The 13,307-nt window shown below is 40.5% G+C and overlaps 1 protein-coding gene across 1 annotated transcript; it reads right to left on the reverse strand.

The window, feature by feature from the left end:
* Window positions 1-10,684: 10,684 nt before the first annotated feature.
* LOC106606170 (hairy/enhancer-of-split related with YRPW motif protein 1-like) lies at window positions 10,685-13,078 on the reverse strand. Its single transcript, XM_082959444.1, has 5 exons — window positions 12,899-13,078; window positions 12,594-12,669; window positions 12,389-12,472; window positions 12,163-12,244; window positions 10,685-11,913 (listed from the first exon to the last, which is right to left on the reverse strand). Exons 1-5 carry the CDS (start codon window positions 12,985-12,987, stop codon window positions 11,282-11,284), a joined length of 963 nt encoding a protein of 320 aa, XP_082815570.1. The 5' UTR covers window positions 12,988-13,078; the 3' UTR covers window positions 10,685-11,281.
* Window positions 13,079-13,307: the final 229 nt, after the last annotated feature.

Genomic DNA, 13,307 nt, shown 5'->3' on the forward strand with positions numbered 1-13,307 from the left:
ATGGAATAGCCTTCATTTCTTAGAACAAGATACATTTACATTTTACATTTACATCATTTAGCAGACGCTCTTATCCAGAGCGACTTAACAAGTTTCAGAAGACAGGTGTTTGTTTAAACAGCGAGTAGCAGCAGTGCACAAAAAGGGAGGGGGGGTCAGTGTAAATTGTCCGGTGGCGGGCGATTTTATTAATTGTTCAGCAGTCTTATGGCTTGGAGGTGGAAGCTGTTGAGGAGCCTTTTGGTCCTAGACTTGGCGCTCCGGTATCATGCAAGACTACAAATCCCTGCAAGCTCCTGCACGTCATCTCTAGCTGACATCTTTGCTAACAGGTATTGTGTCAATTTAAAAAGTGTAAAAGACAGTTCACAGAATTGTCAATTTAAGTACAATTTTCCAATTAATTCATTTATTCATTACTACATTTAGCTAACAATATATAGCTAATCCAGAGATTCTTACCTTTGCTTCGTTTCGGCAGTCTCGTCCAGATCATCATGGCATGTGTAGTTTATGATAGACACATTAGCCGCTAGTTAGCATTTCATTTTTTGGGTGGTAAATACAGGCACATTTATTGATAAAAGTCACCTTGTCCAATAGAGATTTACACGGTTATCAAAACGTCACGCCACGTAAGCCTACACGAAACACAGCTCTTATTTTAAGTGTATCTAAAATCCCCTATGTGAAAAATGAATGGTGGGGAAATTATTGGAACCATTTCCTTGATTGACCGCTAGTTTTTATGGGTATTAGGATTCATACTGGGGTGCTCTATCTCCACCCTGCAAATTCTATTAAATTCTGTTACTTTCTGTTCTATTTTGTTTTGTTCTGTTCTATTCTGTTTTGTTCTATTGTGTTCTATTCTGTTGTATTCCGTTCTATTCTTTTCTATTCTATTGTAAAGCAGTGAGGTCCATTGAGCCAGCAGATGGAGCCAGTGAACACCATATTGAACGACATTCCACGTCTTTATTTATTTTTCACAGAAAAACTCCATATTTTCATCCAACAAAGTTTGTGTGACTGAGTAACAGATTGTAAAGAACAGGGAGGGAAGAAAATTCTTGATGTACCTGCATGGTTACTGTTATTAGCATGATTGTCCTTTATGTACGCTGAACAGTTCATGACTCCAGGTCAAATAAAATACATTTCAAAATAGCTTTTGAAGTTTTGTGATTGTATGTTTATAAATGGTAGAATATGGCTCTTTTTCATTTCCTGAAAAGTTTCAGTTTTGGAGATATTATGTTTTTCTTTCCGCTGGGACGCTATAAACCTTACACTAATGATTTGGCTGCAGCAAGTCTCCATCACTAGTTTTCTACTGCCACCCAATGGTCTCTAGTGGATAAATTGCATACTACCACAGCAGGAACTAAAGGGCACATTGAGTGATTAAGTCCCAAATGGCAACCTATTCCCTACTGTACACTACTTTTGACAAGAACCCCATAAGCCCTAGTCAAAAGTAATCTGCTGTTGTCTACAGGCTTCAGTATGTGTCATCCAGCTGTCATCTACACCTCAATCTTGGTCCCACTATAGTCTCCTGCCCAGACCAGACCATATTAGTGGGTTCAGACCAGAATATATTAGTGGGGTCAGACCAGACTATATTAGTGGGTTCAGACCAGACTATATTAGTGGGTTCAGACCAGACTGTATTAGTGGGGTCAGTCCAGACCATATTAGTGGGGTCAGACCAGAATATATTAGTGGGGTCAGACCAGACTGTATTAGTGGGGTCAGACCAGACCATATTAGTGGGGTCAGACCAGAATATATTAGTGGGGTCAGACCAGACTATATTAGTGGGTTCAGACCAGACTATATTAGTGGGGTCAGACCAGACTATATTAGTGGGGTCAGACCAGACTATATTAGTGGGGTCAGACCAGACTATATTAGTGGGTTCAGACCAGACTATATTAGTGGGGTCAGGCCAGACTATATTAGTGGGGTCAGACCAGACTATATTAGTGGGGTAAGACCAGACTATATTAGTGGGGTCAGACCAGACTGTATTAGTGGGGTCAGACCAGACTGTATTAGTGGGTTCAGACCAGACTATATTAGTGGGGTCAGACCAGAATATATTAGTGGGGTCAGACCAGACTATATTAGTGGGGTCAGACCAGAATATATTAGTGGGGTCAGACCAGACTATATTAGTGGGGTCAGACCAGGCCAGCCGATATGAGTGGAGTCAAGGTGCATTGATGATTTCCTCAAGGATTTCCTTTTAATCACTTACTAGGTATTCATAGAGGCAACAATGGCGCTAAAACAAAGTTAGGAGACTGTGTCTCAACCAACCCTAATCTCGTCAACCCAGAACCAAAATCTTGCATCTGTCCATGAGAGATTACAACCAGTCAGCCAGACAGTAAGTCTCAGCTATATTACTGTTAGCTACCACTTTTCTCATATATAAAATATATAGTACATGCAGATGTAGGATCTTAATTTGAGCCAGTTTGTTACAGCAGGAAAATAATCCTGCAGCAACAGGAAATGTGAATTATTATGTGGATTATAATTAATGGACATTTTTGTAGGTGTTGATACCTTTTTTGTAGGGCAAATCAAGTCTGAAATTTCAATGTGGAAATTACACACTTTAGAAGTCTTTAAAACTCAAATACACTATAAGTTTGCATTTCCTGCTGTGTAGGACAATGGTCAGCAACAGAAGAGTGATCAAATGAAGATCCTACATCTGTATGCTTCTCCTTCATTCACCTAAAACCAAGAAAGAAACTCAGTTGAAAGTGATAAATGATTTGAGTTGATTTGAAGTGATGTGGGAAGTGGACAACATACTCTAAGCCCCACAACAGTTTATAGGTAAGTAAGACTTTACCTATTGCCTTCATATATTCATCAAAATTCTCACTGGAAGTCATCTTCCAAGTTCCAATGAATGCCTCGACCATGTTGTAAATTTGAGCTAATCGCTACACAAACCAAGTTAACTGACAAACGCACACAGCTTCGACTAAACAATAATTACATCTGGGCCCGTTGTCATATTTGAAGCCTCCCCTAGCACGTGCTTACCCATGCAAGCCAATCAAGTGCTATATCTGGTGCTTCCATGGAAACAGAGAGGATGAGGGGCGGGGAATAAATTATTTTCGGGCAGGGGCCCAGACTGCACTGTCTTTGGCAGGGGTCTTCAGCCTTTTCTTACCCAGGGACCCCTTGCCAGGCAAACCGGAGACCAAGGAACCCCAATCACATGTTAGCAAAAATCTATTTTAAAACATCACGTACTGTATCTTGTCTTATCATCAAGTGAATGATCATGTCAAGAAGTAATCAACATTTTCAAATGAATAGATTTGGTAGATAATGAAAAACTATTTTGACCTCAACACATTATAGCCTAATTGGAAGAGAACATGTAAACCCTAACATAGCCAATTAGCTAGAAAGGTAACTCCAAAACATTTTCACTAAGAGCAGCTGTTTAGCTGGTTAAATAAAGATTAAAGACAACAAGAACATGTTGACAAAAATGAAGTCAAGAAAGCCTACCAGCAGCCAGCGGCCCTTGGAGCAATGGTAGCCTATTATAAATATTATTATAAATAATATATTCTCCTCTTTTCTACTGTGGGTATGTAATACACATTTTGTTTATTCCATTATTGCTAGCGATATTCATAAAAACATGAAATAAATACAAATATTTGTAACTTTTTTAATTTATTTTAATATATACACTACCATTCAAAAGTTTGGGGTCACTTAGAAAGTGGGAGGCCCGGGTGCACAACTGAGAAGTGGACAAGTACATTAGAGTGTCTAGTTTGAGAAACGGACACCTCACAAGTCCTCAACTGGCAGCTTCATTAAATAGTACCCGCAAAACACCAGTCTCAACGTCAACAGTGAAGAGGCGACTCTGGGATGCTGGCCTTCTAGGCAGAGTTGCAAAGAAAAGCACCATTGTACGAGATCTTCAGTTTCTTGGCAATTTCCCGCATGGAATAGCCTTCATTTCTTAGAACAAGATACATTTACATTTTACATTTACATCATTTAGCAGACGCTCTTATCCAGAGCGACTTAACAAGTTTCAGAAGACAGGTGTTTGTTTAAACAGCGAGTAGCAGCAGTGCACAAAAAGGGAGGGGGGGTCAGTGTAAATTGTCCGGTGGCGGGCGATTTTATTAATTGTTCAGCAGTCTTATGGCTTGGAGGTGGAAGCTGTTGAGGAGCCTTTTGGTCCTAGACTTGGCGCTCCGGTATCATGCAAGACTACAAATCCCTGCAAGCTCCTGCACGTCATCTCTAGCTGACATCTTTGCTAACAGGTATTGTGTCAATTTAAAAAGTGTAAAAGACAGTTCACAGAATTGTCAATTTAAGTACAATTTTCCAATTAATTCATTTATTCATTACTACATTTAGCTAACAATATATAGCTAATCCAGAGATTCTTACCTTTGCTTCGTTTCGGCAGTCTCGTCCAGATCATCATGGCATGTGTAGTTTATGATAGACACATTAGCCGCTAGTTAGCATTTCATTTTTTGGGTGGTAAATACAGGCACATTTATTGATAAAAGTCACCTTGTCCAATAGAGATTTACACGGTTATCAAAACGTCACGCCACGTAAGCCTACACGAAACACAGCTCTTATTTTAAGTGTATCTAAAATCCCCTATGTGAAAAATGAATGGTGGGGAAATTATTGGAACCATTTCCTTGATTGACCGCTAGTTTTTATGGGTATTAGGATTCATACTGGGGTGCTCTATCTCCACCCTGCAAATTCTATTAAATTCTGTTACTTTCTGTTCTATTTTGTTTTGTTCTGTTCTATTCTGTTTTGTTCTATTGTGTTCTATTCTGTTGTATTCCGTTCTATTCTTTTCTATTCTATTGTAAAGCAGTGAGGTCCATTGAGCCAGCAGATGGAGCCAGTGAACACCATATTGAACGACATTCCACGTCTTTATTTATTTTTCACAGAAAAACTCCATATTTTCATCCAACAAAGTTTGTGTGACTGAGTAACAGATTGTAAAGAACAGGGAGGGAAGAAAATTCTTGATGTACCTGCATGGTTACTGTTATTAGCATGATTGTCCTTTATGTACGCTGAACAGTTCATGACTCCAGGTCAAATAAAATACATTTCAAAATAGCTTTTGAAGTTTTGTGATTGTATGTTTATAAATGGTAGAATATGGCTCTTTTTCATTTCCTGAAAAGTTTCAGTTTTGGAGATATTATGTTTTTCTTTCCGCTGGGACGCTATAAACCTTACACTAATGATTTGGCTGCAGCAAGTCTCCATCACTAGTTTTCTACTGCCACCCAATGGTCTCTAGTGGATAAATTGCATACTACCACAGCAGGAACTAAAGGGCACATTGAGTGATTAAGTCCCAAATGGCAACCTATTCCCTACTGTACACTACTTTTGACAAGAACCCCATAAGCCCTAGTCAAAAGTAATCTGCTGTTGTCTACAGGCTTCAGTATGTGTCATCCAGCTGTCATCTACACCTCAATCTTGGTCCCACTATAGTCTCCTGCCCAGACCAGACCATATTAGTGGGTTCAGACCAGAATATATTAGTGGGGTCAGACCAGACTATATTAGTGGGTTCAGACCAGACTATATTAGTGGGTTCAGACCAGACTGTATTAGTGGGGTCAGACCAGACCATATTAGTGGGGTCAGACCAGAATATATTAGTGGGGTCAGACCAGACCATATTAGTGGGGTCAGACCAGAATATATTAGTGGGGTCAGACCAGACTGTATTAGTGGGGTCAGACCAGACCATATTAGTGGGGTCAGACCAGAATATATTAGTGGGGTCAGACCAGACTATATTAGTGGGTTCAGACCAGACTATATTAGTGGGGTCAGACCAGACTATATTAGTGGGGTCAGACCAGACTATATTAGTGGGGTCAGACCAGACTATATTAGTGGGTTCAGACCAGACTATATTAGTGGGGTCAGGCCAGACTATATTAGTGGGGTCAGACCAGACTATATTAGTGGGGTAAGACCAGACTATATTAGTGGGGTCAGACCAGACTGTATTAGTGGGGTCAGACCAGACTGTATTAGTGGGTTCAGACCAGACTATATTAGTGGGGTCAGACCAGAATATATTAGTGGGGTCAGACCAGACTATATTAGTGGGGTCAGACCAGAATATATTAGTGGGGTCAGACCAGACTATATTAGTGGGGTCAGACCAGGCCAGCCGATATGAGTGGAGTCAAGGTGCATTGATGATTTCCTCAAGGATTTCCTTTTAATCACTTACTAGGTATTCATAGAGGCAACAATGGCGCTAAAACAAAGTTAGGAGACTGTGTCTCAACCAACCCTAATCTCGTCAACCCAGAACCAAAATCTTGCATCTGTCCATGAGAGATTACAACCAGTCAGCCAGACAGTAAGTCTCAGCTATATTACTGTTAGCTACCACTTTTCTCATATATAAAATATATAGTACATGCAGATGTAGGATCTTAATTTGAGCCAGTTTGTTACAGCAGGAAAATAATCCTGCAGCAACAGGAAATGTGAATTATTATGTGGATTATAATTAATGGACATTTTTGTAGGTGTTGATACCTTTTTTGTAGGGCAAATCAAGTCTGAAATTTCAATGTGGAAATTACACACTTTAGAAGTCTTTAAAACTCAAATACACTATAAGTTTGCATTTCCTGCTGTGTAGGACAATGGTCAGCAACAGAAGAGTGATCAAATGAAGATCCTACATCTGTATGCTTCTCCTTCATTCACCTAAAACCAAGAAAGAAACTCAGTTGAAAGTGATAAATGATTTGAGTTGATTTGAAGTGATGTGGGAAGTGGACAACATACTCTAAGCCCCACAACAGTTTATAGGTAAGTAAGACTTTACCTATTGCCTTCATATATTCATCAAAATTCTCACTGGAAGTCATCTTCCAAGTTCCAATGAATGCCTCGACCATGTTGTAAATTTGAGCTAATCGCTACACAAACCAAGTTAACTGACAAACGCACACAGCTTCGACTAAACAATAATTACATCTGGGCCCGTTGTCATATTTGAAGCCTCCCCTAGCACGTGCTTACCCATGCAAGCCAATCAAGTGCTATATCTGGTGCTTCCATGGAAACAGAGAGGATGAGGGGCGGGGAATAAATTATTTTCGGGCAGGGGCCCAGACTGCACTGTCTTTGGCAGGGGTCTTCAGCCTTTTCTTACCCAGGGACCCCTTGCCAGGCAAACCGGAGACCAAGGAACCCCAATCACATGTTAGCAAAAATCTATTTTAAAACATCACGTACTGTATCTTGTCTTATCATCAAGTGAATGATCATGTCAAGAAGTAATCAACATTTTCAAATGAATAGATTTGGTAGATAATGAAAAACTATTTTGACCTCAACACATTATAGCCTAATTGGAAGAGAACATGTAAACCCTAACATAGCCAATTAGCTAGAAAGGTAACTCCAAAACATTTTCACTAAGAGCAGCTGTTTAGCTGGTTAAATAAAGATTAAAGACAACAAGAACATGTTGACAAAAATGAAGTCAAGAAAGCCTACCAGCAGCCAGCGGCCCTTGGAGCAATGGTAGCCTATTATAAATATTATTATAAATAATATATTCTCCTCTTTTCTACTGTGGGTATGTAATACACATTTTGTTTATTCCATTATTGCTAGCGATATTCATAAAAACATGAAATAAATACAAATATTTGTAACTTTTTTAATTTATTTTAATATATACACTACCATTCAAAAGTTTGGGGTCACTTAGAAAGTGGGAGGCCCGGGTGCACAACTGAGAAGTGGACAAGTACATTAGAGTGTCTAGTTTGAGAAACGGACACCTCACAAGTCCTCAACTGGCAGCTTCATTAAATAGTACCCGCAAAACACCAGTCTCAACGTCAACAGTGAAGAGGCGACTCTGGGATGCTGGCCTTCTAGGCAGAGTTGCAAAGAAAAGCACCATTGTACGAGATCTTCAGTTTCTTGGCAATTTCCCGCATGGAATAGCCTTCATTTCTTAGAACAAGATACATTTACATTTTACATTTACATCATTTAGCAGACGCTCTTATCCAGAGCGACTTAACAAGTTTCAGAAGACAGGTGTTTGTTTAAACAGCGAGTAGCAGCAGTGCACAAAAAGGGAGGGGGGGTCAGTGTAAATTGTCCGGTGGCGGGCGATTTTATTAATTGTTCAGCAGTCTTATGGCTTGGAGGTGGAAGCTGTTGAGGAGCCTTTTGGTCCTAGACTTGGCGCTCCGGTATCATGCAAGACTACAAATCCCTGCAAGCTCCTGCACGTCATCTCTAGCTGACATCTTTGCTAACAGGTATTGTGTCAATTTAAAAAGTGTAAAAGACAGTTCACAGAATTGTCAATTTAAGTACAATTTTCCAATTAATTCATTTATTCATTACTACATTTAGCTAACAATATATAGCTAATCCAGAGATTCTTACCTTTGCTTCGTTTCGGCAGTCTCGTCCAGATCATCATGGCATGTGTAGTTTATGATAGACACATTAGCCGCTAGTTAGCATTTCATTTTTTGGGTGGTAAATACAGGCACATTTATTGATAAAAGTCACCTTGTCCAATAGAGATTTACACGGTTATCAAAACGTCACGCCAGGGTAAGCCTACACGAAACACAGCTCTTATTTTAAGTGTTTCTAAAATCCCCTATGGGAAAAATGAATGGTGGGGAAATTATTGGAACCATTTCCTTGATTGACCGCTAGTTTTTATGGGTATTAGGATTCATACTGGGGTGCTCTATCTCCACCCTGCAAATTCTATTAAATTCTGTTACTTTCTGTTCTATTTTGTTTTGTTCTGTTCTATTCTGTTTTGTTCTATTGTGTTCTATTCTGTTGTATTCCGTTCTATTCTTTTCTATTCTATTGTAATGCAGTGAGGTCCATTGAGCCAGCAGATGGAGCCAGTGAACACCATATTGAACGACATTCCACGTCTTTATTTATTTTTCACAGAAAAACTCCATATTTTCATCCAACAAAGTTTGTGTGACTGAGTAACAGATTGTAAAGAACAGGGAGGGAAGAAAATTCTTGATGTACCTGCATGGTTACTGTTATTAGCATGATTGTCCTTTATGTACGCTGAACAGTTCATGACTCCAGGTCAAATAAAATACATTTCAAAATAGCTTTTGAAGTTTTGTGATTGTATGTTTATAAATGGTAGAATATGGCTCTTTTTCATTTCCTGAAAAGTTTCAGTTTTGGAGATATTATGTTTTTCTTTCCGCTGGGACGCTATAAACCTTACACTAATGATTTGGCTGCAGCAAGTCTCCATCACTAGTTTTCTACTGCCACCCAATGGTCTCTAGTGGATAAATTGCATACTACCACAGCAGGAACTAAAGGGCACATTGAGTGATTGAGTCCCAAATGGCAACCTATTCCCTACTGTACACTACTTTTGACAAGAACCCCATAAGCCCTAGTCAAAAGTAATCTGCTGTTGTCTACAGGCTTCAGTATGTGTCATCCAGCTGTCATCTATACCTCAATCTTGGTCCCACTATAGTCTCCTGCCCAGACCAGACCATATTAGTGGGGTCAGACCAGAATATATTAGTGGGGTCAGACCAGACTATATTAGTGGGTTCAGACCAGACTATATTAGTGGGGTCAGGCCAGACTATATTAGTGGGGTCAGACCAGACTATATTAGTGGGGTAAGACCAGACTATATTAGTGGGGTCAGACCAGACTGTATTAGTGGGGTCAGACCAGACTGTATTAGTGGGTTCAGACCAGACTATATTAGTGGGGTCAGACCAGAATATATTAGTGGGGTCAGACCAGACTATATTAGTGGGGTCAGACCAGAATATATTAGTGGGGTCAGACCAGACTATATTAGTGGGGTCAGACCAGGCCAGCCGATATGAGTGGAGTCAAGGTGCATTGATGATTTCCTCAAGGATTTCCTTTTAATCACTTACTAGGTATTCATAGAGGCAACAATGGCGCTAAAACAAAGTTAGGAGACTGTGTCTCAACCAACCCTAATCTCGTCAACCCAGAACCAAAATCTTGCATCTGTCCATGAGAGATTACAACCAGTCAGCCAGTCAGTCAGCCAGTCAGCCAGACAGTAAGTCTCAGCTATATTACTGTTAGCTACCACTTTTCTCATATATAAAATATATAGTACATGCAGATGTAGGATCTTAATTTGAGCCAGTTTGTTACAGCAGGAAAATAATCCTGCAGCAACAGGAAATGTGAATTATTATGTGGATTATAATTAATGGACATTTTTGTAGGTGTTGATACCTTTTTTGTAGGGCAAATCAAGTCTGAAATTTCAATGTGGAAATTACACACTTTAGAAGTCTTTAAAACTCAAATACACTATAAGTTTGCATTTCCTGCTGTGTAGGACAATGGTCAGCAACAGAAGAGTGATCAAATGAAGATCCTACATCTGTATGCTTCTCCTTCATTCACCTAAAACCAAGAAAGAAACTCAGTGGAAAGTGATAAATGATTTGAGTTGATTTGAAGTGATGTGGGAAGTGGACAACATACTCTAAGCCCCACAACAGTTTATAGGTAAAACACATGGATCCTGAGCATTGATCAAAAAAATATGTTTCTTCTTACAAACTCAGTTTATTGGTACAAAAATATTACAAAACATTTTTTTTCAACTTTGCTTTCTATATAAAGCATGTTCGACAATCCCATATAGACATAACTAAAGTGTTAGCAGATCCAGTTCATGTGTAACTCTATTTATGCTATGTTGCGGATGTCTTTGTTCTCTTTCAAAGCTGCAGGAGTTATATTTTTACAATATTATATTTGACCTACAAATACCCCAAAATCCTTCTCTTAGTGCACTCTGATAATAAACTAAATGAAATCAGTTAGTGGTCATGAAACAATAGTCAGTCCTTTCCTACCTTGGAGGCCATACCTGGGCTCACAACAACATTTAACATTAATTACTCATAAAAACATATAGGATAGAACACTATGTTATCTATGTTCCTTTATACAGCAGTACTGACCAAGGGAGGTGGCATTAGCCTACCCCATCCCCCTCATTACCAGAGGGAAAAAACAGATGAGACAGCCAGGTACTCCTGCTGGGTTTGTGGAGTGTTGGCGGGAGGCAGATTGGCCGGAGGCAGGTTAGCGGGAGGTGGGGATTTTAGCTGTTGCATTCCGTCCTGATCACAAGAGTTCAGAAGGCCCCGATCTCTGTCCCCCAAGGCCTGTAAGGCTGATTTCTCAGGGCTGTGGAGGAGCCTGCTGAGTTGAGGGCTGCCGGGGACACTAGGGGAAAAGTACTGAAGGAGAAGGCAGACAGGGAGGAGAGGGAGGAGAGGAGGGGTGGTTGTTGGGAGAGCTTGGAGGCTGAGACTGGCAGGGCCAGCCCCAGGGGTAGATTGTCATTGGGGGGCACCCTGAGTGCCTCTGAGGGGGCCGTCACACTGAGTCTGGAGGTAACTGAGGTATCAGTAGAACAGGGGGATGACATGGAGGAGGAGATGGAGCAGGAGGAGGGTGGGCTGCTGGTACTGTGGGGGGCTAGTGTCTGTCCCTGGGGGAGTGGTAAGAGGAGGGGGTGTTGCAGGTGGGCGGAGGGAGTCCTCAAAGCGGAGCCCCAGGCTAGTTGTCCAGGGTGTCCAGTCAATCCAGTGTGGATGTCACTCTGAGAGGCGTAGTTGTTGAGGTGGGAGACCAGGCGTACGCGGAGTGGCTCAACACTGTTCCAGCCCTCCATGATGCTTAGGTAACGGGCCGTCTCTGACAGACACTCCCTGAAGCCCAGGCTGCGGTAGTCCTTGGCCAGGGCATGGGCTTCAAAATACACTACCAGGAGAGGGAGCCAGAGGGTCAGGAACAGGAACTACAAAACATAGGAGTATACAGAGCACTACAGAACTAGAGGAACAAAAGGACATGGAGACACTTGGTTCTTATTCTGTGTTGGAGCTTGGAGGATATGCCTAGTTCCCTACAAATATGCAGAAGTTTTTCTAGAAGTTTCCCTATCACAACATATTTTTTACAGGCTTTCATCATAAATCAAATCTTTGTATTGTTTTGGTATTGACTCACCTTGTCCGCTGGCAGCATGTATCATCTTCAAATGATCCACAGTAATCTGCAAAATTTCAGCTTTTTCCAATTTTGACGATCCCTATGACAAAATATTAGATTGTGTTACTTGTAAAATAACACAGTCCTAACCAAAGATGTAGAAAAGGCGGAAGTTGACTACTGAGATTAATATAATCTGAATCCAATAGGTTTGTATGGTATATGCAATTGTACTGTAGCCTACCTGCTTCTCAAACGCACTTGGCACAAGTCTTCTGAGATCAGTCAGGCTGTTGTTGATTCGGTCACGTCGCCGTTTCTCAATAATCTGTGGATGAGCGCGAGGTATAATATGATGTTGGGGTCTCCGGCAGCATATCAAGGTGATGGTGAACCTCAATAATGGCAATATTTGGTGCGTAATTACGCAAGAGAAATGTAATACTCACTCCTCTGCGTCGTTTTCTGGCTTGAGTTTGAGTGGTTTTCGGGGGTGACATCAAGTCATGCGGAGAGTCAAGGTTTCTGAAATAATCAAAGTAATTTTCATTTAGTTTCAATAACATATTGGTGACGATAGGCTACTGTCACGCATAGCCTTTTTTTCAAGAGAGATACACTGTGTAGAGATGCGTGATTTAGATTAGCACACACAAAAAATACACATTAGGCCTATATCAGAATGACAAATAAATTGATTTTATAATAAAAAAAATGTTTCTTCCTATTCTTCATAACTGAATTTTCAACATACACATTTTCGTCACCACTGTCCTTCTCCACTTCTATATTGTCATCAAATTCGCTATCAGATGAACAGCTGTAATTGTGATTTCGTCTCATTTTGCTCCAGAATCCCAAATAGCAATATTCTGTATAGACTGTCCCTCAATGTGAACTCCGCAAATCCTGCGAAAGCGACGTGTCTGCGCAACTGTTTAAGGTCAAGCCTTGTTCTCAGGGTTTTATTTTCAGACCATGTAGCTTAAAATGAGAGGGGTGGGGAATAGGCGGGCTCTGAAAGTACTAAGCCTATTAAAATGAAGCTAACGTTTGAGTGACATGTTTTGTTGTTTTCGTTCAATGAGGGCGGGGCCTCTCTGGATGCCAGTATGGGCGACACAAATATAATCCGTAGACTCCAAATGTAGGCCTACCATTAG

The sequence above is a fragment of the Salmo salar genome, chromosome 02, assembly GCF_965601325.2.
Source record: "Salmo salar chromosome 02, fSalSal1, whole genome shotgun sequence".
Classification (NCBI taxonomy): Eukaryota; Metazoa; Chordata; class Actinopteri; order Salmoniformes; family Salmonidae; genus Salmo; species Salmo salar.

Bases quoted from the DNA above. Each gene is read 5' to 3' on its own strand.
- LOC106606170 (XM_082959444.1), bottom strand. From the start codon at position 12,987: ATGAGACGAAATCACAATTACAGCTGTTCATCTGATAGCGAATTTGAT. The intron at 12,670-12,898 runs GTATGTTGAAAA...TGATTATTTCAG, and splicing joins GACAGTGGTGACGAAAATGT to AAACCTTGACTCTCCGCATG. The intron at 12,245-12,388 runs GTAGGCTACAGT...ATTTTGTCATAG, and splicing joins CAAGTGCGTTTGAGAAGCAG to GGATCGTCAAAATTGGAAAA.